This window comes from Megascapheus bottae, chromosome 17 (assembly GCF_031878675.1).
Source record: "Megascapheus bottae isolate mThoBot1 chromosome 17, mThoBot2.hap1, whole genome shotgun sequence".
NCBI classification, from domain to species: Eukaryota; Metazoa; Chordata; class Mammalia; order Rodentia; family Geomyidae; genus Megascapheus; species Megascapheus bottae.
Genome location: NC_143525.1, coordinates 25862452 through 25888746, shown reverse-complemented (window position 1 = coordinate 25888746; position 26295 = coordinate 25862452). Strand labels below are relative to the sequence as shown.

The 26295-nt window shown below is 50.7% G+C and overlaps 1 protein-coding gene across 4 annotated transcripts; it reads left to right on the top strand.

The window, feature by feature from the left end:
- Positions 1-1504: 1504 nt before the first annotated feature.
- Mxra7 (matrix remodeling associated 7) lies at positions 1505-26086 on the top strand. 4 transcript variants are annotated; one of them, XM_090350378.1, is made up of 5 exons: positions 1505-1859; positions 15221-15284; positions 18723-18816; positions 19733-19812; positions 25161-25242. In XM_090350378.1, exons 1-4 carry the CDS (start codon positions 1572-1574, stop codon positions 19764-19766), a joined length of 480 nt encoding a protein of 159 aa, XP_090206504.1. In that variant the 5' UTR covers positions 1505-1571; the 3' UTR covers positions 19767-19812; positions 25161-25242. The 4 variants fall into 4 exon arrangements, with proteins under 4 accessions (XP_090206504.1, XP_090206503.1, XP_090206505.1 ...); XM_090350377.1 differs by lacking the exon at positions 25161-25242 and adding an exon at positions 22284-23523 and having other exon boundaries at positions 1506-1859; XM_090350379.1 differs by lacking the exons at positions 19733-19812; positions 25161-25242 and adding an exon at positions 22284-23523 and having other exon boundaries at positions 1506-1859.
- The last annotated feature ends 209 nt before the right edge of the window (positions 26087-26295 follow it).

The window sequence follows — 26295 nt, the reverse complement described above, 5'->3', positions numbered from 1 at the left end:
TATGCTTTAATAAAACATGGGGAAATGACTAAAATAAAGCTTAAACTCTTTAGCCAAAGTTCCATAGGAACCAGAAGCCTAGAAACACCCAAGTCCTGCCCTTTATAATCAGTGTCTTCACTCACCACTAGAAGGAAATGTGTGGGCTGGGCACTGGTGGCTCATGCCTATAATCCTAACTGCTTAGGAGACTCAGATCTGAGGATTGTGATTCAAAGCCAGCCTAGGCAGAGAAGTCTGTGAGACTCTCATCTCCAGTAAACTACCAAAAAGCCAGAAATGAAGCTATGGCTTAAGTGGTAGAGAATTAACCTTGACCAGAAGAAACTCAGGGAGAGCACCCAGGCCTTGACTTCAAGCCCCAGGACTGGCAGGCACACACTCACACACATGCATGTGGTTCTTACAAGTCTCCAAAAGGCCCTGGGCAGAAAAAGATTCCACACCCCTGCAGAGTAGAGTACTTGCTTGACATATGGGTCTTATCCTCAGCAATGTGAAGCATCCTATGAAAGTTTTACATGCATGTTAAGCAAAATGAAAAAAAAAATTTAAGGTCTTTTATTAATGAATTTATTTAATGAGTTCAAAGTCTCACTGCAATCCTCAGTAGCTGGACTAGCAACATCATTCTGACAGGAGCCCTCCTCCTGGGAACTGACAAGCTTCCAGCCCTGTGTTTATTTCCAGTAACTGAAGGGAGGTGTGAGGAGTGGTAAGAAGATAGCATTTGGTGGCAGAATCGAGAGAACCTACAACAGCCTTCCCCTTATGCTACTGTCTACCCCTCCATACATTCCAGGAGGGGAAATCCTGTGCCCTGGGACAAGGTGAGTGTTAGAGGCTAACTTGTTCCATCCAGGTGGGAGGAGGCCTAGGTGAGCGGCGTTGGTACTCCAGGAAAATACATAGAGGGAAGGCTAAGGGTTAAAGGCAGCATTTAGTAATCTGGTTTCATTAAGTGTTTTCCTGTCTTTCCCCCTTTCCCCCCAGTTCTGGTGCTTGATGAACTCGGGCTGGGCACTGTCCCTGAGTTTTTTTGCTCAAGACTAGCACTCTTCCTCTTGAGCACCACTTTCAGCATTTTCTGTGTATGTGGTTCGGGGGAATCAAACCCAGGGCTTCATGCATGCTAGGCTACCCCTAAACCACAATCCCAGTCCAGAGTTTCCCTGTCTTTGAAGGCGGCACTGAGATGAACTAAATGTACAGGGCTGGAACGATGCCGAAGATGCCAGCCTCGTGACATCTCCCTGAGTTAAGAGCAGTTCACACCGGCATGCCGACCTGGGCCTGTGTCCGCGGGGCTCCCGGTGCTTTCCCCAGGCTCCGGGTCTTAATGGCTAGCCTCTGAGTCACCCTGTGAGGCGAGGGGGCGGAGCAAGGTGAGGCTACACGGTGGGCTCCGCCCAAGGGGCGGGGCGGTGTGACAGGCTCCGCCCCACGGGCGGAGCTCATGTCCCAGGCGGGGCCTTGTGGCAAGCTCCGCCCCAGGGCGTGGCGTGGCGGCGGGCGCGGCGGGCTCCCTCGGGGTCCCGGCGGGCGGGCGGGCACTCAGCGGCCAGGGCGCAATGGAGGCGCCGGCCGAGCTGCTGGCCGCGCTGCCCGCGCTGGCCACCGTGCTAGCCCTGCTGCTCGCCTGGCTGCTGGTGAGACGTGGAGCGGCTGCAGGCCCGGAGCCTGCACCCCCCAAACCTGCACCCCAGGCGGAGGACAGCAGGGCATGCATGCCACCAGACCCCTGCGCCAGGGAGCCGGAGAAACCGGAGCAGCCCGAGGGCCCAAGAGAGGCTGCAGGGCCCGGGGAGCCCCCAGCGGTGCCCGCCGAGGCAGAGGAGCTGGCGGCAGAAGCCAGGCAGGTACGCATCGCGGTCCCCCTCGGCGATCTTCCCCAGCCCAGCAGCCCCGCGTCGCTGCCAAGCCTGGGAGTCCGACCCGGAGTCTCCAGGCCCGGCCGCCCCAGGAAGGGCAGAGCCCATGACCGGTGAGAGATGACAGTCCTGCCGAGTGTGCTAAGTTGCGATGGTGCAGACTTGCCATCCTCCCCTAGAAGATGGGGAGCAGGCAGAGTTTGGCTGTTTCTTTCCCTCCTCCTCCCATGCGCAAGCGCCCCCCCTCCCCGGCCCGGGCCCAGGCTCTGAGCCGAGGGTGCCCCAGCCCTCTCACAGGGCTTTGGCTTTTCGCTCTGCGCCCTCCTTTTAACCCCTCCCACCCAGCCGTTCCCCAGGCCACTTCATGTGGCTCACTTCAAGGTTTGAAATGGAATTGGCTTGCTTCTTAATATAAGGTACTTTGGGGGGGAAAGAAGAAGGAAAGGTGCCTTTCCTTGAGCCAGCTTGAAATCTAGACTTGAGAGTCAATGTGGTGGAGTTTTGTTGTCGTTTTTGTGATGTTTCCTAGGACAGGACTGAAAGAAAAGTCACTTGGATTGTTGTCACCATGTTATTGTCCTTTCCAGCCCCTGGCCCCATTCCCTGGGGTGCAGACACGCCTGAGCAGTGCGGCCCCCGCCAGGCCCACCGTTCCCACCTCTGCCATCAGCCAGGCCCTGACAGCACTGCCTTGCTGGGGGAATCCACTCACCCACTCATCCTCTCTTTCAGACAAATCTTCTTGGATTGGAGAAAGGGACTGGCTTAGGCTGCCACTTCAGGGCTCAGTGGGATTGTAACACTTTGTTCTTATTCCCTGCCATCTCAGCTTGCAGGACAAGCCATCCAGGACAGTGGGGACCCAGGATATGCCCTCTGGTTCCTGATCAGTGTGTTTTGGCATACCCACTTTGTTCTTTGTTGAACATAATGCTTTATGTTAGAGGGAAGCCCTGGGGGAGGACAGGGCAGTGAGGCTGGGTGTCTTAGCTGAGCAAATGTGCCAGACCCCCTCTTGCAGGCACTTTGCTTGACAGGTGGTAACTAATTGTGCCATTAGAGTGGCTTCGAAGGGGTGCTGAGAAGGGCTGATGGAGTGCCCTGGGGTCTTTGCCTGGCAGGCTCCAATCCTCACCTGCCTTACAGATAGCAAATGGGGTCTTGGGGTTTGGACCTGAGCTGATATGTCAATTTTACCTCCATGTTTGGGATTCCTGCCCTGTCTTGACTACCTTAGGGGCCTCCCAGTGGTAGAGTTAAGGGAAGAGGTTGGTTAGAATGCTCTTGAAATAGACTTGGGAAAATAGTAATAATAGAAAAAGAAATTAAAGTTTAAGCCAGGCACTGGTGCCTCATGACTGTAATCCTAGCTACTTAGGGGGTTAGATAAGAGGATGGAAGTTCAAAGACATTGATTGATAAAAAAAAAAAAAGAAAGCCAGGCTAGATGTGTGGTTCAAGTAGTAGAGCACCAGGCCCTAAGTTCAAACTGTGGTTCAAGTAGTAGAGCACCAGGCCCTAAGTTCAAACTCTGGTACTGGAATAAAATAATTTTTTTTTATATTTTATTTTTGCCAGTCCTAGGCTTAAGCTCAGGGCCTGAGCACTGTCCTTGGACATTCTCAAGGCTAGAGCTCTACCACTTGAGCCTCAGCGTCCACTTCTGGCTTTTTTCTATGTATGCGGTACCGAGGAATCGAACCCGGGTCTTCATGCATGCTAGGCAAGCACTTTAACCACTAGGCCAAACTCCCGGCCCCTGGAATAAAATAAATTTTATAATAAGAAAATTAAATAAGTTTTAAAAAAGAAATTGATAAATATTTCCAAAAATTTACAATGTTTTTCCCCCTACTACCATACTTTCAGAGCTGGGAGGTCAGGCAGGAAGACAACCTTCTGGGGAAAATAATTAAGTAAGATTGGCATGAGAAAGAAGGAGATGCCCTCGCCCAGCCTCTTTCACTGTCCCTACATGAAGGCTGAAGCCTGGGAGGAAGTCAGGGCCCCCAGAGAGCAAGGCTTACTTAACTCGCCTCTTCCTCCCTCCCTCCCTTCCCTCCCCTCCTCCTCTTTGGTTTCCATTAACCAATTCCCTTCTAATCTGATCCTCCTCTTTCCTAGTGGGCCCTGGGCAGTCTGGGGCAGCTGCTGCCTCTGACTCACAAAGCTCATTATTGAGAAGCAGCCTCCAGCTGCTGCTGAGTCTCATGGGCTGGCCCGCCAAGGGCGAAGCAGTGGGAAGGGGCTGTGGTGTGGGGGGAGGAGGTGCTGAGGCTCTGAGAGCCCACTGGAGGAATGGGGATGAGATCATCAAAGCCCAGTGGGCAGATCGGACTCCTCCCAGCACTGGGCAACCAGGGCAGGGATGCTGGGAGAAGGCATGCTATAGAGAACTGTGAGCCAACCATGCCCAGGACCTGAGCTGGTACTGCCATACCTCTTACCTGATACAGTAAGGCTGTATTTGTATCCCAGGGTCCCCCAACAGGGGTTGTGGACCAAGGTTAAGGGTCATCCCACTGCTAGAACTCAGATTTGTTGGCACTAAGGTCCTACCTCTACTTAAGAATACAGTTAGGGGGCCAGGAGTTTGGCCTAATGGTAGAGTGCTTGCCTAGCATGCACAAACACTCAGGTTCGATTCCTCAGTACCACATATATAGAAAAAAGCTGGAAGTGGTGCTGAGGCTCAAGTGGTAGAGCTTTAGCCTTGAGAAAGTCCAAAGACAGTGCTCAGGCCCTGAGCTCAAGCCCAGGACTGGCAAATAAAAAAAAGAATACAGTTGGAAGCCGGCTGCTGGTAGCTCATTCCTAGCTACTCAGGAGGCTGAGATCTGAAGCCAGGAGACTCTTATCTCCAATGAACTACTCAAAAAAATCAGGAAGGGGCATTGTGGCTCAAGTAGTAGAGGGCTTGCCTTGAATGAAAAGGAGTTCTGGGATAGGGCTCAGGTCCAGAGTTTAAGCCCCAGAACCAGGGCCGGGGCGGGGGGCCAAATGCAGTGTCACAGCCCTGTAGACCCAGCTAGTTGTGAGGCTGAGATCAGAGAATCACTCTGCAAAATTATCCAGGACAGACAAATCCATGAGACTCTAACTAAACCTAACCAGAAAACGCCTTAACTGGAGGCTTGGCTCAAATGGTAGTATACTAGTCAGTCTTGAGCAAAAAAGCCAAGTGGAAAAGCCAAGGAAGAATGTGAGGACTGAGTTCCAGCCCCAGTATTGGGGAGTGTGCACACACATTCCGGGGGAGTCAGGGGGGGGAGACTAGAAACCCAATGCGGTGTCACAAGCCTGTGGTCTCAGCATTTGGGGGGGCATATAGGGAGAGGATTTATGTAGAAGGCTCGGTGGAAACCAGGAGTGCAGGGCCAGTGTGGGCAACATATCAAGATCCCATCTAAGAAGTGAAGCCAAAGAAAAATGAACTAAAATAGCTTTAGTCCTAGAGTAGGGATTTTTGTGCAAGATAGCTGGCTGATGGCTGAAATACACACACACAGGCTGGATGACTCTTCTAGATTACAGGAGACCAAAAAAGAAGCAATGTGACAGATAAATGCAACCTTGATCCTTGTGTAGATTGGATTGGATTAGAGGTGGGGCGGTACAAAGGACATTTGGGACATAACTTATACTATTTTGTCAGTCTTGGGAACATGTAGTCAGGCTCTACCAGTAAGCCGCTTTCCAGCCCCAAGACAACCATTTTAAATGAATGATGTGTTAGATAATTGTATTAGTTCTGTGCTGAATTCTTCGATGCACTGCCAAGTGTTCTGGTATTGTAGAAAACAATGTCCTTGTTTCTAAGAAGATGTACACTAAAATCTTAAGGGTAACATATCATTGTTCAGTGATGCCAAGTTTGGGTACTTTTCAATAGGTTTGGAAGTTTTCAAACATACAAATGTAACAATTGGGAAACAATGGAGGTCGGATAGAGGCATGGCTTCGTTGTAAATTGCTAGCCAGTGAGCAAAAGCATCAGATATGCCATTCAAGTCCGGGTCTTTCCATCCCCACCTTCCCCCAAAAAATAAGTTTGGGGAATTTCTCAGAAAGAGTTTACGTTTTTTGGACACTTTGGTGGTGGTGGTGGTGGTGACAGTAGCCTTTGTCCATCTGTCTGTCTGTCCATCTGTCTGGTCTTATACTCAAGCGCCTGACTTCTCAAGTTACTCTGCTTAGGATCCACTGTGTCCCCTTGTCCTGGGCTCTCTCATCACCACACATGCCCTCAGGAAGCTGTAGTGGAATGAAGGGGGTGGGTCAGCCCTTCCCCATCATTGGCCCTGACAGTTGCCATGCAAACATGGGCCCCTTTTGTTCACCTGCCCGAACAGTAGAGGCTAGATATGTATTGGCAGTGGTTTCTATCACTGTGGGGTTTTGTTCTTAGTCATCTTGGGCTGATAATAGACAAAATGCCATGGACAGGGGCTTCAACCACAGAGAGCTCTCTCTCCCATTTCTGCAGTCTAGAAGACCCAAGGTCAAGGGGTCAGGAAATTTCGATTTTTTGGTTGGCTTTTGGATAGCTGCCTATTTCCTGTGCCCTCCCATGGCAGAGAAAAGGCAAGCTCCGGTGTTTGGGCCATTTGTGAGCCCCAATTCCTTTGGATGCTTCCTCTAGCCACATGACCCAGACCCTAGCTCACTGCACCAGACCCCTGTCACCTGGGGCTGTGCTTTGACATAGGAAGGAACATTGGTCATCCTCTTGGGTCTAGTGATGGGGGAAGGGGGGAACTGGAAATAATTAAAATGCCTGCTAATGAGGACATTGTGTTAATTAAGGAATTGGTATTAAGCAGGGGAAACAGAACATAGAATTCGATGTGGGGCCACAGTGCGGATTCCCATCATCTGCCCAGAGAGGGGTGGGCATACAGTTGTATGTTCTGTAGCCCAAGAGGGTGGCTTTCTTAATGTTTTTTTGTTGTTGTTTAAGAAGTCCCAGGAATTTCCTAATAGCTCAGGAAGAATCTTGGTTGGAAAATGGAAATTTAGCCGTCAGAATTTTTCCTTAGCCGGAAATCTTAATTTTTTTTTTTTTTTTTTTATTGCCAGTCCTGGGCTTGAGCTCAGGGCCTGAGCACTGTCCTTGGACTTTCTCAAGGCTAGAGCTCTACCACTTGAGCCTCAGCACCACTTCTGGCTTTTTTCTATGTATGTGGTACCGAGGAATCGAACCTGGGTCTTCATGCATGCTAGGCAAGCACTTTAACCACTAGGCCAAACTCCCGGCCCGGAAATCTTAATTTTTTTTAAAGAATATAGTCTTAGATGAAAAATACCTTGCTTTGTGAGAGAGCTAAAAAGTTGCCCTATGTTCACCTTTAACATAGCTTCTCCCTTCTGGTAGTCCTGCCACACACACACACACACACACACACACACACACACACACACACTGCCCAGCCCTGACCACTGTGGGAGGATGGGAGGCAGCATTTCCTGACAAGCCACAGAACTTCCCTGGGTTTGCAGAACTGCTCAGGACAAGAGGCATGAAAGGTCAGTGTCAGGTTCATACACCTCATCAGGAAGGAGCTCCTGAGGCCCAGCTATTTGGGGGCCTCCTTAGTGCTCACCACTGGTCAAGAGTCAGAGGGCACTTCTGAACTGACCTTCTCTCTCAGCCACACAGTAGAAATATCCCTCATGTTCTGGCCAGTCGATGACAATAGCTGAAAGATGTCTGCATTAAGTTCAAGGCCTCAAAGGAAACCCAGTGAACCTGTTTACCTGACGTGTTTGCTTCTAGCTGGGCATGGGGCTCCTGAAGTCCCAGCAGTGGAGGCAGAAGCAGGAAGATTGCTTTACTCTTGAGTTCAAGGACAGTGGGAGTAGCATAGGAATACAGACAGGAACTTACAAAGGGATCGGGTGCCAGGGGCTCACACCTGTCATCTCAGCTCTTCAGAAGGAACACAACTGGATCTAGAGTATCACAATGGAAGCCACCCTAAGATACAAAAGTTCACTAGATTCCATTCCCAGAATAGCCCATGAAAAACAGAGCTAGAGGTGGCAGGAGCCCTGAATTCAAACCCTAGTGCCACAAATTTATTATTTATTATTATTTGTTTATTTCTGACAAGCCACCAGACTAAGGGGGTCACTTGACCTTTTGACATTTTCTCCCCTACAAAATGACTGACATGACCGCGGAGATCTCTTACAGCCCATTTGGGTCCACTTTCTAGCCATCAACCTTGTGACCTATGTCTGTGCATGCTTGTTTAATCTGTGTGCCATGCATATGCATGCATGCATGCATGCATGCATGTCAGTACTAGGGCTTCAACTCAGAGCCTGAGCACTTGGCCCTTAGCTTTTTCACCGAAGGCTTGCATTCTACCCCTTGAGCCACTCCTCCACTTCCTGCTCTTTGGTAGGTAATTGGAGATAAGACTCTCATAGACATTCCTGCCTTGACTGGCTTCAAACAGTGATCCTCAGATCTTAGCCTCCCATGTAGATAGGATTACAGTTATGAGCCACTGGAGCCCCACATATGTTTAGTATTTTTCCCCTATATATTTTTATTGTAATTAATAGAAGGCTTACATTATATTCACCAGAGAGAAGGTACATTACTTCACAGACATTGATACCCTTTCTCATGTCTTGGTCCCCATTTATGTTTAGTATTTTTTCCTGAACTCAGAGCGATATCCTTGAGCAAAAAAGAAGCTCAGAGACCATGCCCAAGCCGGGAGTTCAAGTCCCAGGACCACCCCCCCCCAAAAAAAAAAAAAGAAAAAAAATCCCTGAACACATTGATAACACTCTGGCCAGCTTGGGCTATGGTGGAGACTACCCTGAGCTGTTCTCAGCTAGGGTCTAATTTGTGACTAGATAATAAGAGGCACCCTTTGGCCTTTCGTGTTACATTCCAAACCCCCAGCGTGTACAGGGAGCCTTCCACACACCTGCTTGTTCCTATACAAGGACTCCTCTGTTGCAGTGTCATTTATTAATAGGCACACTAGGAGATTAACAAGAACTAATAATAGAATAATTATAATAACATACTACAATAGAATGTATTTCAAACCTATGAATCATTTCTTTCCATTTAGGGATGGTAGAGTGCTTGCCTAGCATGTGTGGGCCGTGGGTGTGGTTCCCTAAACCACAAAATTTCTTTTAATTTTTCATGCCAAGGATGAAGGCCAGCCAGGGGTGGGGGGTAAGGAGTGAGGGATGGTGTTTACTTGGGTAGACTTTCCCTTGAAAAGATTCTTTGTTTTCCACGCCCCCTTGACATCTGTCCTGGGTCTTGGACTCAGGACCTAGGGGCTGTTCTGAGTTTTTTTGCTCAAAGCTATCACTCTTCTATTTGAGCTATAGCTCCAGCACTTCTGGCTTTTCTGGGTATGTAATTAATGGTTTTGAACCTCTATTCTCAGATCTCAGCCTCTTGAGTACATAGGATTGCAGGCATGAGCCACTGGTACCAGGGAGAGATTCCTAATTTGTTGAAGACTCAGAGTCTGAGATAAATCTTAAGGAAATATCTCTGCCCAGTGTGTCTACCAAACAATCCACCACAGGCCCTGCTCTAGGTCAAACCATCCTCATCTCCTGTTTCTCAGAAATCTGAAATCAATGTCTCTCTGATTGCATTCTCCTCAAAGATTTTGAAAAATGCCAGGCCCTGGCAGCACATGCCTAGCTGCTCAGGAGGCTGAAATATAAGAATTGCAATTCAAAGCTAGTTGGGACAGGAAGTTGGGACAGGAAAGTTGTAAGACACGTATCTCCAATTGGTTTAGTGCCAGCTGTGAGTGAAAAAGCAAAGGGACATTGCCCAGGCCCTGAATTTAAGTTCCAATGCTGACTCAAAAAACATTGAAGGATGGGGCTGGGAGTTGGCCTAGTGGTAGAGTGCTTGCCTAGCATGCACGAAGACCCAGGTTCGATTCCTCAGTACCACATACATAGAAAAAAGCCAGAAATGGTGCTGATGCTCAAGTGGTAGAGCTCTAGCCTTGAGAAAGTCCAAGGACAGTGCTCAGGCCCTGAGTTCAAGCCCCATGACTGGCAAAAACAAAAAACAAAAAAAAAAAACATTGAAGGGTTAGGAGTTTGGCCTAGTGGTAGAGTGCTTGCCTAGCATGCATGAAGACCTGGGTTCGATTCCTCAGTACCACATACATAGAAAAAAGCTGGAAGTAATGCTGTGGCTCAAGTGGTAGAGCTTAGCGTTGAGAAAAGTCCAAGAACAGTGCTCAGGCCCTGAGTTCAAGCCCCATGACTGGCAAAAAAAAAAAAAGGAAAACTTTCTCTGTGTGTGTGTGTGTGTGTGTGTGTGTGTGTGTGTGTGTGTATGCACATGCAACATGTGTGTACATGTGTGTGTGGTGCCATGGATGGAACCAGGGCCTGGTGCATGCTAGGCAAGTGCTCTACCCCTGAGCTAACTCAGTGTTCAACTCCTGTCTTCCATTATATGCCGAGGCGATCATGATCAAAACTAGTTCTGCTCAGTTTTCCCAACAGAACCACCTGGGTTCTGACTTTGTGGCATTCCTGGTCTTCTCTATCTCAAAAGATAGAGGCTGGGCTTCAACTGTGCGTTCCCTGACAAGGCTTGTGGATCCTGCAGGCTGCGATGCTTCTTTGTAGCTCTTGTTTTTCTGAAGTTTTGGTGTCCTGTAATCCTTTTTGTAGGAACATTGCTAAAAAGTAGTGATCTAGTGTGATTGAGTTTGAGAAGCTCTGTTGCTCTGAGTATGCCTAAGCCAAAGGCTTGCTGATGTGTCTGGAAGGATGGCTACCTTTGGTCTGGCTGTCTGAACTGGGTAGGGATGGGATGGGTTGCAGTGAATCAACCCCTTCCGTACCTTTCACCTCTCCCACCTCCCATTGCCTTTTCTTCCCTGTGAGTCAGTGCCACCATACCCAGTTCTCTTCCTTTGCTCCCTGCCCCTGCTGGAAAAGCAAATGCCTGAAGGACATCTCAGTCTCAGTCACTCCAGCTGCCCCTCTGCCACCCTGAGACCCCATGCACCCACCCAAGCCCAGCCCGTATATCACTGCCTCCTCTGCCTCTCCTGTTGGGTGGCTATTGAGTGCTCTGCCCTTCACAGATTCCTCCTCTCATCCCACTTTCTACCACACCTCCTCCCACTGTTCAGGCCAAAAGCCCAGGCCTGTCTAGGTCTCTTTTCCTTCTCCCCCAGCTCTGTCACCTCTGTCTCCCAGTGCATCGCATATGAACACAGCTTTCCTGTCATGATGGTCTAGGCTGACCTCCTCTGGGGCTCCTTGATGCCCATGCACCCCCATCCTACCCAACTCCATCCTGCAGCCTGTTCCCTATGGGCTCTGGGCCATGCCCACTGTAGCCACAGGCGCCTTTCTGGTGCTCAGTATCCTGGGCTGGCGCCTGGGCTGGACCCCCAGTGTCTGCTGGCTCTGTGTGGACATCCCTCCCAGCCTGGGTCCTCTTCTTTATCAGATGGAAAGTCCCTGCCGGCTTCCCCTCCCCTCTTCCTCTCTCCAGCCATCTCATCCTATTTGGCTTTCTTCAGTGCGCTTAATACAGCATGAGGTCATCTTTTATTTTAGCATGCATTGTCTGCCCCTGCAGCACATCCCCAGCGCCTGGACTCAGTGGCTCTAGGATGTTCTTGTTAAGTGAATAAGTGGAAAAACCACAGAAAGAAAAGAAAAGCTCCTGCCTATGGCAGACTTCAATTCCTTGTCTCTACCCTGAACCTGCTTCCTTTCCTGTGCTTGGCTTAGCATATCAGCTCCTTCCTGCAGAACCTGCTCAAGAGCTGTGTGCTGTCCTCTCAAATGGTAGGCTGCACTCTGAGATAGTGAGGCTCCCAGGTGCTAGAAGTGTTCCACTGGAACACTTCAGTGGATTGCTGGAACATCATCAAAGGTCTTTTTAAAAAAATTATTGTTGTGATTTGTTTTATTTTAAGGTGGTTCTGGGGCTTGACCTTGGGGCCTGGGCACTGTTCTTGAGCGTTTTTGCTTAAAACTAGCACTCTACCACTTGTGTCACAGCTTTGTTTCCAGCCTTTTTGATGGTTGATTGGTAATAAGAGTCTCAGAGACTTCACTGTCTGGGCTGGCTTTGAACCTCTGTCCTCAGATCTCAGCCTCCTGAGTAGCTAGGGTTGGAGGTGTGAGCCACCAGTAGCCAGCAAGGTGGCATTTTAATGTGTTCCCAAAACAGGGTGAATTGGAGGAGAGTGGGCAGGGGCGCAGGAAGACTCCGAGAAGGTATCGCAGGAAACTGGATCAAAGTGACAAATCCCGAACAGAACCAGCCTGAACTGAGCCAATGTCCCCAAAGCAGAGGGACAGACAGATAGCCATCTCTATCTACCTCTTCCCTGCCCCTCCCCCTTGCTGACCAAATTTGAACTCAGGGCCTCACACTACTAAGGCAGCCACTTGAGCCACACCCCAGCCAACCCGTTATGCTTCAGTCAGCCAGGGCAGCCATAAATGGCCATGTGCTGTCTGCAGCATGGGAATCCAGCCTCAGTGGCATGAAGAAGCTGCCCTCTGCTGCTCTCTGCTCAGGGCCAGGCTCCTGGTTGGGGGATGAGGGGGGTGGTTGCTAGGGATGCAGGCAGTGCCCTTTTGTTAAAATACGGTCTTGCCAGGCACTGATGACTTAGGCCTGTCATCCTAGTTACTCAGGAAGCTGAGATCTGAGGACCGTAGTTCGAAGCCAGCCTTGGCAGGAAAGTCTGTGAAACATTTATCTCCATTTAACCACCAGAAATAGAGCTGTGGCTGAAGTGGTAGAGCACTAGGCTTGAGCAAAAAGTTCAGGGACAAGACCCCAGGACCAATATAAAACAAAAACAAGACCCAATGTCTCTACTCAGTGAAGAAATGCTGGGTCTCTGTTGTGTTCCCCCACCCTGCCTTGGGGCGCTGTCAGCTCTGAGTCTCAGGGGCTGATTCACAGTTTTCATGAATGTGGCTCACTCTCTTGGAAGCAGGCTCTAGCCATTTGGCAGGGTTTCCTGTGGCAAAATACCATAGCTGGGCCACTTCAACAACAGATATTTATTTTCCAGACACTCGGCATGAAGTCCGAAGCCCAGCATAATGGTGGCAGCAGGGCTGTTCCCCCTGAAGCCTTCAAGGGACCTTTTGTTTATGCACGCCTGAGGGCCTGTGTGCCTCCAAAGTTCCTGTTAGGAATACAGCAGTGCCAGGCACCATGGCTAACACACGTAATCCTAGCTATTCAGACTTGAGGAGCATAGTTCAAAGCCACCCTGGGTAGAAAAGCCCATGAGACTATCTTTAATTGACCAGCACAAAAATCCAGAAGTGGTTGAGATCTACCAGTCCTGAGCAGAAAATGCTGAGAACACAAGCCCTGCAGTTTAAGCCCCAGAACCAGCAACCAAAAATGGGGGGTCATCAGTAAGACCCTCCTGAATGGTCTCATTAGAAATTATACCGACACAGAAAGACAAATCAGCTTTCTCTGCACCCTCTCCACCAAAGGCCATGGTAGACTGAACTTCCAAGCACATGGCTGCCTCCCATCTTCACATCTGCACAAAGAAGACTGTACAACACACTGCATTCTGCTGCTTTCCCTCTCTGATTTCTCTCTTCCTCTCTTTGGCTGTACTGTGGTTTGAACTCAGGGTTTGGCCTTACTTGGCAGGTGCTCTACCACTCAAGTCACATCCCTGTCTCTGCATGATTGGCCTACCAAGGGCCCCTTTCCATAAGTACATGCACATGCCTCCATCCATGCTCAGCACTGCTTGATACCCATGCCCTGTAACACAATGGACTAGGGAATGTCTTAGTGAATCTGTTAACCAAATATACTTAGCCAGAAGATACTTCATTCTGGATTTCTGCCCCACAAAGAGTCACCCTACAAATCTGTGTGTGTGTGTGTGTGTGTGTGTGTGTGTGTGTGTGTGTGTGTGTGTATGTGTTGTATGTGTGCTGTCAACAGAACTTGAACTCAGGACCTTGTACTCTTGCTTGGCTTTTTTATTTAAGGCTAGTGCTTTACCACTTGAACTACTTCTGGCTTCTCGCTGGTTAACTGGAACTGGGAGTCTCATGGACTCTTCCATCTAGATTGGCTTCTTTGAATCTCTGTCCTCAGACCTCAGTCTCCTGAATAGCTGGGATCCTGGGTGTGAGAGCTCCTAGCTCATTGCGTATATCTTAATAGACATTTTTCCAGGCTGTAGGCAGATCCTTATAGGTGGTTTGCTCCATCACTGAGCAATGGGGTACCTGCCTGGCCCCATTCAGCCACACTTTGCTTTACACAATCGGGAAGTGCAGATCCTCCAGGAAGCATTTTGCGGAGTGCAGGAAGCTCCTTTGAGGAGCTCAAGGCCCAAGCATTTGCCATTTGTGACTCACTATGGAGTGTAAGAAATCTTTGCCTCCTAGCTCAGCTCAACACTAGCCATTCTGTTGAGTCCACGCAGCCACAGCCTGGCTAGCCCCCAGGGGCCCCAGGCTGCCCAGGATCTGGGGTTGCATTTGTCTCTGACCTGTGTTCCTTCTTAAATCTGCCCTCCTGTCCACATTTGGCAGCTAGCTTCCAAGTCTCTTCCTTCAGCATGGCCTCCTCAGCCCTCATCCCCCAGTCCCGTCCCTGTCATCCTCATTCCTGCAAGCTGAAGTCACTCCTTCCTCTGCTCAGGCCACCCCAGGACAGGACACTCCTCCCGCCTCTGTTGATCCTGTGTGGGAGAGACTGGGCTTGAGAGAGAGGTGCAGTTCCAATTTTGGGAAAATGGACACAGATGGGTAGCGATAGAAAATGACATAAGCCAGGCGTAGTGGCACATGCCTGCAAAAGCCTGTCTACAGTTCCAGCACGCTGGGAGATGAGGCGGGGGAGGGGGCCTCCAGATCAAGGCCAGCCCAGGATACATAGGATATATATGAACCCCGTCTCCACCTCCCTCCCCTCAGCCCCCTAGAGAGACAGACAAAGACAGTGAGAGAGAAGCAACAGAAACCATGCTCTCACAGCCTGCACTAAGAGCAACCCCATCCCACCAGGGGCCAGACAGCACTGTCGGGCAAGGGTCAAGGTTGAAGTCCTAACAGTACAGATAAAGGAGCTCCATCAGTAGCCTCCAACCCCCATTTGCTCTAACACCACATCCTCCAGCTTCCACTTGCAAGGCAGGTGCTGTGTTAGACGAAGCCTCAGTGGCCGACTGAGGCCCTCCTCCCTGCCCACTCCCCACTTCACATCTCCTGAGAATAGCTTCCCCTCTACTCTTCTGCCATCTTCTGCAAGAGCTGACTTTGGCCTGCTCTCTGCCTGCACTGACCCTGTCATTGTCTTGCAGGAAGAGGAGCAGGACTCAGACAGTGAGAAGGACTCACCCGCTGCAGGGCCTGAGGAAGAAGATGGTGAGTGGGCCCTGCCTGGGCTGTAGTCCTTGCCTGACTCTGAGGGGCCCAGTTGGATCTTCACAGAGCTGGTGGTTGGAGGGGACTGGGGGTGCTGAGATAGAGGGAGGATGAGGCTAAGGGCCTGACCTGCCACCCACCTCCTCTGCCTATGAAATGCCTGTCCCCAAGCATTCTACTTCCTGTGAGGAAAAGCTCACTGGCCCTGCCTGCTGGGCCTTTGCCTCTCCCCTCCCCACCCAAGTAAATCTCATGTCTCTCCAAATACCTCGCCACCACTTTGAGAGTGAAAGGAAAGCGCTGGAAAGCCAGCCCTGGGGCTTATGCAGAAGAAGAGTGGACACACACTGCCAGGCTGGGCTTTCCATTCCAGGAGGCTCAGGTGGGACAGAGGGAGGGAGAGAACATAGAAGAAACCCATGGGTTGCAAGTAGCTCTAGATGGATAGACTGACAGACAGACCAAACAAAACAGTGAATGGGGCTTCTGCTGTCCTATCAGGTTTTGTTTCCTTCTAAAAGAAGCTGGAGCAGAAAATAGTGGAGTCTGCACAGCACATGGGTGTGTTGTTGTTTTGTTTTGTTTTGTTTTTGGTGGGTCATGGGGCTTGAACTCAGCCTGTGTGCTGTCCCTGAGCTCTTCAGCGCAAGGCTTCCTAGAGCCAAGCCCCACTTCCCATTTTCTAGAGGGTAATTGTAGATAAGAGTCTCAGGTCCTTTTGTGTCCGGACTGGCTTTGAACCTTGATCCTCAGATCTCAGCCTCCTGAGTAGCTGGGATTACAGGTGTGAGCCACCGTGCCCGGCTACCATGGGTGTTTTTTTTTTTTTCACTTTTGTATTATGGGATATGTTTGAAATCTTTCTAAATTAAAAAAAAATCATGCAAGTCATGGTGACTCACACCTATAGACCCAGCTACCGAGAAGGCAAAAATCTGGAGGATCAAGTACGCAGGCTAGCCTAGACAAAAGGAGAGAACCCATCTCAACCAAAACATGAGCTCTGTGGCATGAATCTGTCGAGGGAGGCACAACCAGGGGGCTGGCAGTCCAAGCTGGTCTAGGCAAAAATGCAAGGCCCTATCTCACATGTAAAGAAAGCACAAAAGGCTGGGGGCACGACTTAAATGATGGAATGTCTGCCTGGAAAGCATAAGGTCCTGAGTTCAAACCCTAGTGTAAGGTTTAGCAACTGGACACCAGTACCTCATGCCTGAGCCTAGCTACTCAGAAAGCTGAGATCTGAAGATTGCAGTTCCCAGCCAGATTGGGCAGGAAAGTTTGTGAAACTCTTATTTCTAATTAAGTACCAAAAAAAGTTGGAAGTTGAAGTATGGCAGAGTTCTAGCCCTAAGTTCAAGCCCTAGTACCAGCAAACACACACACACACACACACACACACACACACACACACACACACACACACACGCTTTTTTAAAGCAAGGTTATTGGTGGCACTAAGCTAGCTACTAGCAGGACCATAGACAGTGGCTCAGCAGGGCTGTGGGTAGTGACACAGAAAGGAGGCTGAAGCAAGGAGATGAGGTGACCCCTGTCAGCCGTCCTAGTTGAGGGTTCCTTCTCTTCACAGATGCAGAGCCCCACATCGAGCTGCTCCCCTGCCCCCAGCCTACCACCACCTCTGAAAGGACCGAGGGAGGGAGGCTGCTGGCCACAGCTGCCAGGAGTCAGCCTAAGGGCCCAGCCTCCTCTGATCCGCTCAGCCTCCTGGGCTAATTGATTAGTGTCGCTAAAATGACTTCCCTAAGCCCTGCAAAGCAGTGCAAAGCAGTGGGGATGGCAGACTGGAAGGAAGGGGGGGGGCACCTCCTCTGCTCCCTGGAGACTCTCAGGCCCCCCTGGGCCTACAGAATTGGATGTGGCCATGCGTCACCTGGTTCCCATGGTCTAGTGAAAGCTTTTGTCTGCCATGTCTGGCGTGGAAGACATATATAGCTCATCAGCCCTGCCCCATAAATTGCAACCCAGGCTGGCACCACATGGGAGTAGTTTTGTTTTTTATTGTTTTGTTTTTCTGCTAGTCCTGGGGCTTGAACTCAGGACCTTAGCACTGTCCTTGGGCTTTCTCAAGATTAGAGCTCTACCACTTGAGCCACAGCACCACTTCTGGATTTTTCTATATGTGTGGCATCGAAACTGGAATGGAAACTGGATCTTCATGCATGCTAGGCAAGCACCCTTACCACTAGGCCAAACTTCCAGTCCTGGCAGTCGTTAGGCTTATTTTTCTGGCACATAGCTGTGGCAGTGTCCCTCACATGGGAGATCATGGTTTTCCTTGGCAGGTGTCATTCTGGGTCCACAGTGAAGGTCCATTGTAACTCAATGGACAACTGCTGTTGCCAGAAGTATAACAGCTAGTTTGGGGGATGCCCAGAGGTAGCCCACCCTTCCTGGCTCCCTGCTCTCCCAGGATTTACTTTGCTCAGCATAGCTGTCAGGTTCCAGGCCTTATCTGTCCAAACCAGGAGAAACTACTAGTTGCCAGAGGTCAGAAGGAATGAAGCTTCTAGAGCTAAACCTGGCCAGATCTGCTTCCTGGATGTTCTAGTAACTTCTTTCTTTGTCCCGAGCACTGAGTGTCCATGGAATGAATGAGGAGTCATGGACAAGAGTAATGACTGCTTCCTAAGGACTTGGTCCTTGGGCAGCTGGCTGGGTCACAAGAAGCCACCAGCTCTCCCCTGAGTGAGGTGTGGATGCCAGGAAAACAACTTGTTCCCAATGTACAGCTAGAACCTTCTTCCTTACAGCCCAGAGAGAGCCCTACTCCGAGACCTTTGCTCTTCCTCGAGTCCCCATCCATCTGCTGATGGGGTGTGACTGCAGCCAGCTAGAGGTCAAGGTGGCCAGGCTTGTCTTGGGGAGGGGTGTGGAGGCAGCAGCTTACTGACATGCAGGGGCAGCAGGAAAGACTTGTAGAATACTTCTAGAATAGCACCTGGAGCTGCCCTCATGGTGCACAGCAGCAGAGGAGAGGAAGAAAGGAGAGCCCTGCAGACACTGGGCCATGTGCTGGAGAGCGAACCATCATTTTGGAGGGCAAAGCCCATAGTGGGGCATGGCTTTTCACCTTGTGCCCTGCACTGGGAATAAGGCGTGAGGAGCCACAGCATTTTGTGTAAAAGGATGAGATGAGCTGGCTGGGGTGCAGGCACTGAGGGGAGCTCATGGCACCTCTGGGGCTAGGACTGTCCCCAGCAGGCACAGGGGGGATGCATGGGGCCCACCCCTCCTTGTCCTAGGACCAGGAATGTAGCTCAGTAGTAGAGCACTTGTTAGCTCTGAGTTTGCACCCCAGCGCTGCAAAAAGATAAAAGAAATCAAAGTGATGAAGGGAATTAGGTAGAGGTTTTTCTATCGGGGTAGGCGGACCTCTATCTACATTGCCAGGGCTTACTCTGCCTCCCTCCACAGGGGAGGCCTTCTCCTTTAAGTATACCCCTGGAGAGCTGAGAGGAAACCAGTACAAGAAGATGATGACCAAAGAAGAACTGGAGGAGGAACAGAGGTAGGCGGGGCTTTGGGGGCAGTGCCAGCGAGCCCTGCCCCACTAAGTAGCTGGACAGAGGTGCATGGGAGTTGGGAGGGGGGAGGCTCCTGCAAGCCCCGCCTCCACTGAGTCCATCACTTATGGACATAACTATTCCAAATTCCAGTCCGGGAGCTTCTTTGTTCCTAGGCAGTTGAGCCAGGCTCGAATCAAGGAAGAAGCTCTTGGGGACACCATCTGAGCAGGGGCAAAGTGGTGGGAGTGGAGGGCACTGGGGCCTGGTTGTAGCATTAGCCTCACCCCACTCTCCCCCACCATCAATGAAGAATGAGATGCCAGGGCAAAAAATAATAAATCTGGGACCAGCCCCAGCTCTTCACTTACATGTCCAGTCCATGACAAAACCCATTTATCACTTGGAGACAGAGCCAGATTCTTGGTGCTCGTCCATCTGACAGCTCACCCCCCTCCCCCGCTGGCAGTGGTGTTATTTTTGTCTGGTTTGCTCCATGGCACTCTAGGATACTGCTTTACATGCAGACACACACCAGTGCATAGACACACACACACACACACACACACACACACCCATATGGCACACACGCTGCCTGTGTGCAGTGGGGTCTGGAGGCTTGGGTTCAAGCCATGTCTCTATGGAAGCTGTACATAAAGGACTGGTGGGGACCCCCCAATGCACCCCCAAGTGAAATGCGCAGCTCAACCACCTGCTTGTGGCTGCACCCTGCCACCCCATACCCCTCAACATCATATCCCCTCTGCCCTCCTAGCACTGGCTTTGCAGGAGGGTTCCTCACCCCAGGGCAACGCTGGCAGTGCCAGGAGGCAGGTCTGTGGGAGACCTCCACTTCTCTTTGCTGAGGACGCTGCCACTTGGTATGACCTCCCATCCCCCTCTGCTGCCTTTATATTTCAGGATTGAGCTGACCTCTGACCTCACTTCCCTCTAGCAAGTTACCTAGGTCCTGAGCCACAAATGCTCTTGCACACCCTTTGGTAAGAAGATTGGTTTTTTTTAGACTAGTGGTGCTTCCCTCACTGTCTGCTAATGTGTCCCCAATATCACCAACATGGCCTAAACCTCCCCTTCATCACCCCATAACCGATGAATGCATTTCCACCTCATTTTTCTGCATGAGAGATCTAGGTCCTGGAGGTTCAGTTAAGTTCCTGGCAGCCTACTGAGCCAGCTGGTTACCAGTGCCCCTTTCCTCTGTGAGGCTGGGGGGCCATCATAGCAGCCCCCCTGCCCCGAGCTACGGCCGGCACAGTCCACAGTGCAGTTTGGTTAGGCCGCCATGTAACCTCCATCTCACCCCAAGAAGGTGAGGCCTCTGATCAGACAGGGGGCTGCAGACATGGAGACCTGTCTGTGCTCCTTTGTGGAAAAGTAAACAGGTTTGGTCATCAGAACCCAAGTTGCAGACCAAGGCCAGGGTCCTTTGCGGGCCCCACCTGCTGCTATGTGACGCTGTTCCATTTGTCCTGCGGTCTGTGGCAGAGCTGACAAAGGTGGCAGTTATTGTGTGGCTCATGGCTCCCAGATTAGAGGACAGAGAGAGCTCAACACACCCACCCTTCTCCAAAATCCCTGTGGATAGGGGCTGGGACATTGCCATGGCCTCCTTCTGCCTACCAGGGGCAACAGTGGAGGGGCCATTAGACTAGGAGACCCATGAGACGACAGCAGGTCAGACCTCAGACTGGGGCCAGACTGCCACTGTCCTCGTATCCAGAGCCAGGGCCCGATGACAGCAGATCACATTGCCCATAGGCGGACTGGGGGGGGGGGGGTGCACACGACATCTCCACACCATTCCTTCACCCTCTGCCATTCTCAGGACCACTCATTCTGAGTTCCTCTGGGATAGAGACTCCCTCAGGAGGTGCTATGGGGGTGAGGAAGACATCCCCAACCCCTCATCACACACCTTGGCCCCCACTGCGCACCCGGAGTCGAGGAGGGGCTGGTGGAGGTCATGTGTGGACTGGAGTTCATGTTCATCCCACCATCACCCCACCCCGCATGCGCATGCCTGCATCCTTGGCTTGTACCCTCCTGCATGTGGCCCCAGCCTGCCGCTGCCTGGGAGCTGCTCCTGCCCTAAATGGGGTGATGCTTGGGGTTGCAGAGGCTGCTCAGCTTGCCTTTGTCATGATAGGGTTCTCAGGACAGTTGTGGGAGCCACTCTAGAACTGTTCCCTGGAAACTGCTCACAGATCATTGTCAAGTGCCTGACCCCAGGCACATCTCTCCCTGCACCCCTCCGCTCCTACATGCAGTGGTTCACATGGAGACACTGTACATCTCCCACTCATGAAGGGGCCCTGGGCGGCCATCCCCAGGAGGCCCACTGGAGGCTTTCAAGGCCAGGTGGTGGGGAGGCAGGACTGGAAGCAGAAGGCCCTAAGTGAGTGCTCCTGAGTCCAACTGCTCATCCCCACCTTCGGAACAATCCAGGGGCTAGAAGTGGCCAGGTTTGCAGGCCAGAGGTGGGGCTGCTGCTGCTGCTGCGCCCCTGCACTGTGCCTTGAGCACTGGCCTCGGAGCCCCTCTGGGGGTGTGGTCGTGCCCATACTGACTCCGCCAGGGGGTGCATCCTCTGTGTCTAATCTGAGTTTCTAGGAGGCATTCATCCATCTCCTCCAGCTCTGTCCGCTGACACTGGCATGCTGACTTGCATGCTGGTGACAGCTCCCAGGACCAGTCTCCCCTCCCCTTCCTTACCCCAGGGCTGGCAAAGCTGGCTAGGCTGGCCCGGCTTCCTAGCTTTGCAGGAAAAAAAAAAAATACAAGCACAACTGTCAGCTCCCCTGAATCAAAGGGAATGTGGAACCCAGCTTGGAGGCTAGGCTGGCACTGCCAGGCCAGTGGCACCCCTTGCCGCTTCTTCTGCAGGCCCACAGGACTGTGCCAACTTGTCTGGAAATGGACCAGGGGTTTGGTATGTGGAAGTGAGGCAAGAAAGGGCCAACCAAGAAGCCACAGCCAAACGTGGGGTCTTCAGTCCAAGGACAGTGGCTGCAAATGCACGGGGACTGCAATCTCCAGGAGATGGCGCCAGAGACACAAAATCAGGTCCCCCTGTGTGCTCCACAAATGCCCTCCTCAAGATGGGCATGCCTCTGCAGAGCCTCCAGGGGGACACATGCCCCAGGGTGCCAGTTCCCACAGCAGCCAAGTCGAAAATTATTTAGGGTAGGGGAAACATCACTAGTGTAGTGACACAGCAAAGATCAACTGGACTGTCTCGCTACTGTCCAGGCTTCAGGGTTGTGTGTGGGATGTGTGGCTGCGGGTGATGGGAGCAGGGTGTGTGTGTGAGATCTCACTGAACACCGCAGGATGCCTTCTGCAATCCCAAACATCCCCCTTCCTCATCCCCGAGGCCCTTTCTCCTCGCCATGGACTTATGAGATGGATTGAGTAAAACACCTTTTCTTTTTCTTCCTGTTTCTCTCTGCAGAACTGAAGAATAATGAAGTTGTCTTTAGCCCCCTCCAGAAGGCTCTTTACTTTTGGCATCTTAAAAGCTTGAGAGATAAAAGTGGAAGTCCCCAGAGAGGAGCCCAGCAAGCCCTGGCCCCCAACCCAGGGCTGGGGGGGGGGTGGCGCAGGGATGTCGACCCCTATCAGGACTTCCCCTTGGCTAGCAGAGTCTCTGGAGATGCCTTTGACACTGCTCTCTGGAGACAGTCACTCCATTTATACATGAAAGAGTGTGAGCTCAGACCTTGAACTTGGATTTGCTACACACACACACACACACACACACACATACACACACACACACTTCTTCCACACCTGAGATACCTCTGATTCCATCAGTGCCAACGCTTTCAGTCACTGTAGAGTTGAACTCAGCACCCCAACTTTTGCCCTCACTGCAACCAAGCCACAGACTGTAGGGACTGGCAAATAATCGAGACTGGGCTGACCTGTGGGTACCGGCTCCAGCAGGGATGGCCAGCTGCCCTCCATCTCTGGAGCAGGGAGGTGCTGCAACATGTTGATTCATGGGTGCTGCCCTGGCACTGGTGCCTCCTTTTTACATCTGGAGGAGGCTCGGGTCCAGCCCTCTTATTACAAAGAGGCCTTGTTTTCTTTTCTTTTTTTTTTAACTGAAGTTCTGACCCGCTCAGCCACATCTCCACTTTTGCTTTGCAAAAGCCATAAAACAGTGTTTGTGTAAAATAACTAGATTTCCACACTACACATTTTTTCTAGAGAGCTGGATAGATGAGTTAAAACTTCTGCAGATCATCAGATCTGTTCTAGGTTAGCGTGTTGGGATTTTGTATTTGATAGTATTTATATTATACCAAAAACTAATTTGTAGTTCTTACACTTTGTTGGTGAAAATATTTTTTTCTAGAGCAGTAAGTTTTCAGAAAGTGGCCTTCAATGAAAGGTTAGCTCCTGGAGCGAGAAGTACCCTTAGGCTGAAGGGTCTTGGGTTCAGAGATTAGAAGAGCAAGCAACCAACTTTTGACATGGAGCCACGAGATAAACACACATACTTACATGTTCTTGAATAGCAATAGCAACCCCCTACCCAGGGAGGAACCTTCTAGAAAGTAGTGATTTCTTCTAATGTAGGTAGCTAGATTTCTGAACTTGGCCTGTACAGCAAGCCTCACACACTCCTGATGCTTGGCTGTCTCTACCCAGCCTTGGTTCAGTCTAATAAACCTTTTCGTAGATGACCTCGATTGCTGTGTGTTTTTTTCAGTTTGTCCTGGGTTTAAAAATAATCTCTTTGAAAACAATTAATTTGAAACTCTTCTTCTCCATTGATGGCCTTTACTCCCCAGTAGAGTACGAAGTTGTATGCTCACTGTGTTGAAAACGCAAAGCTGTTGTGTTTAGAAAGCAAAACTGCTGTGCGGGCAGAAAAGACAAGAGTTTGTGCTTGATGGGGGAGATGCCCACACACATGTCTGACTGTGGCTGTATCTGGGGGTCCAGGCACACCCTCTCCTGGGTTCATGGCCCCTCTCCTTGTGCATAGGGTACCAAGTCTATTCCCTGGCTCCTCGTCCCCCAGCATGTCAGCTTCTTTTTTTTTTTTTGTGCCAGTCCTGGGGCTTGAACTCAGGGCCTAAGCAATGTCCTTGGCCTTACTCAAGGCTAGAGCCATACCACTTGAGCCACCGCACCACTTCCTTTTTTTTTTTCCCCTATGTATATGGTACCGAGGAATTGAACCCAGGTCTTCATATGTCAGCTTCTTGATGCTACGGCTAGGCAGAAAGCCCACTGCTTGCTGGATGGAAGATGTGGGTTCAGGAGGGCTAACAGCAAAGAAATGTGTTATGATGAGCAAGACTCCCAGCATTGAGGACCTACCCCACTCCTGAGGTTAGAGATATTGGCAGCCAGCAGCTTTGCCAAAGCTGGAGCCTGCAGTATGGCTCTTGCCCTGGCTCCATGGAGTGATGAGAGGCTAGACCTGGCAGTGTGGCTTAGGTTGACTCAAGGTGCCAAGTGGTATGATGTGGAAAGCAGGAACTTCAGAAGCAAAGAACCGGAACTGTGGGCCGGAGCCAGGATGCAGTGGCCAGCCTTGCTGTCCAGTATAGGGTGGCACAAACAAAACCAAAACCACACTCTCCCCTGGCTCCAGCTGCTCCCTGCCCCCCTCCCCACACCTTCCTGTTTGCTAGGGGTGTTATCCCGTGCTAGTCAGATGGTATGACTGATCCTCATAAAGATAAGAGTTGGATTTGAACCAAGCCTAGTTCACACCCAGCTGACCTTCCGTTTAGTTTGGGGTAAGACGGTGAGACCACACCATCATCCCTATAAGACATCTTTGTGCTAACCAGAAAAAGGCACCCCTTCTTTCTGAACAGGGAAGTCCTGCAGGCTGGATTTCAGCCTGCCCTCTCTGTGCCAAGCATTGTTTTCTACACTTCTGGATGTGTTCACATCTGTATGATCCCCTCTTCCCACAGCCAATAAGATATTTTCCTTCCTCCATTTTTGGCTCCTCAAAGCCATTTCTAGCCTGGGTCTCCCTAGGATGACAAGACACTAATGAGGCATTCTCTCTTTCTCCTTGACTCACTATGAGAGTCACTGTCAACACTAAAGTATGGCCCAGGGGAAACTGAGGCACATGGGGTTTAAGTGATCCCTCCACTGTCAACCTAAGAATTGGAATCTTGGGGTTGAGTGCATTTGGGCAAACTGCTTCTGCATGGTTAGTAGGGTTTGCTTGGTTTTAGGGTTCCTCTCATTCTAGAAAGCAAAGGCAGTAGCAAATGAGAGGAGAGCACCCTCCCCACCCCCGCCACCAGGTGAGAAGCACCTTCTTCCACTTCTCCTTTCTTCTCGACAGAGTTCAGAAGGAACAGCTGGCTGCCATCTTCAAGCTCATGAAGGACCACAAGGAGACGTTCGGCGAGATGGCCGATGGTGACGTGCAGGAACAGCTCCGGCTCTATGACATGTAGCTCCATCACCCAGCAAGATGGGACGTGGGCCGTCCTGAGCGCTCTGCCAATCTCGGCCACAGCCTTCAACCCAGACCCTTGGGATTTGCCAGGCTTCCATGGGCCTAACTATCTTATCCACATAGGTGTAGATGTGTATTCTAGATGGATTTGCTCAGTGCTCGCAATGGATGTATAATTTTAGAGGAATGCACCTTGTACTCTTCCTGGTGAGCATGTTGGCTTGGGCTCCGGCTGTGACGTGGGCTGAGGTCAGCTGACTCAGACCCATGGTTAGTGGCCTGCTAGGATTGACTTAAGAGCTGGATGCTGGGCCCCCAGCATGTGGTGGGAGTCGAGGGGGCTTTGGCAAAGGCCATGAGCAATTCCTGATATTGCTGTCTAGTTTCATTATACTTTTATTCTGCCCTCAAAGGATTTCTGAAAGCTTCTGTCCTAGCAGGGAAACAAGCAGCAAGAAAGCATTCTTTTACTAGGACAGAAAGTGGTATCAGAATTACCATCTCCTAGGAGTTTCTACCACCAAAGGAGCTACTTTAAATATAATTAAGGTTAAGTGCTGATGATTCACGCCCGTTATCCTAGCTATTCAGGTGGTTGAGACCTGAGGGTCACAGTTCAAAGACAGAAAAGTTCTTGAGACTTTCATCTCCAGCTAATCTATAACAACAAAAAAGCTGGAAATGGAGGTGTGGCTTACCTGGTAAAGCACCATCCTGGAGTGAAAAAGCTAAAGGACAGGGCCCAGGTCCTGAGATCAAGCCTCAATATCAGCACAATCAATCAGTCAAATAAATAAATCAAGACTTGAGTCTGGATGTGCCCTGGATCTATGCTAGACACTGTAGGCTGGGGCTGCAGGCCAGGGCGCACTCAGGAGCATGCTCAAGGCCTTGCATCCCCAGCACTGTAGGCAAGGGAGGGTGGTCCCTCCCTTTAAACAGATTAAAGGCATCTTCTAGAAAGAGAGCACAGGCCTGTGTGAAAGCATTCTGGTTCATAGTGTGTGGGACACCAGAG

Coding starts and splice junctions, on each gene's coding strand:
- Mxra7 (XM_090350376.1), top strand. CDS start 1,572: ATGGAGGCGCCGGCCGAGCTGCTGGCCGCGCTGCCCGCGCTGGCCACC. Junction 15,285..18,722: donor AGGGCCTGAGGAAGAAGATG/GTGAGTGGGCCC, acceptor CTCCCTCCACAG/GGGAGGCCTTCTCCTTTAAG. Junction 18,817..25,160: donor GAACTGGAGGAGGAACAGAG/GTAGGCGGGGCT, acceptor TCTTCTCGACAG/AGTTCAGAAGGAACAGCTGG.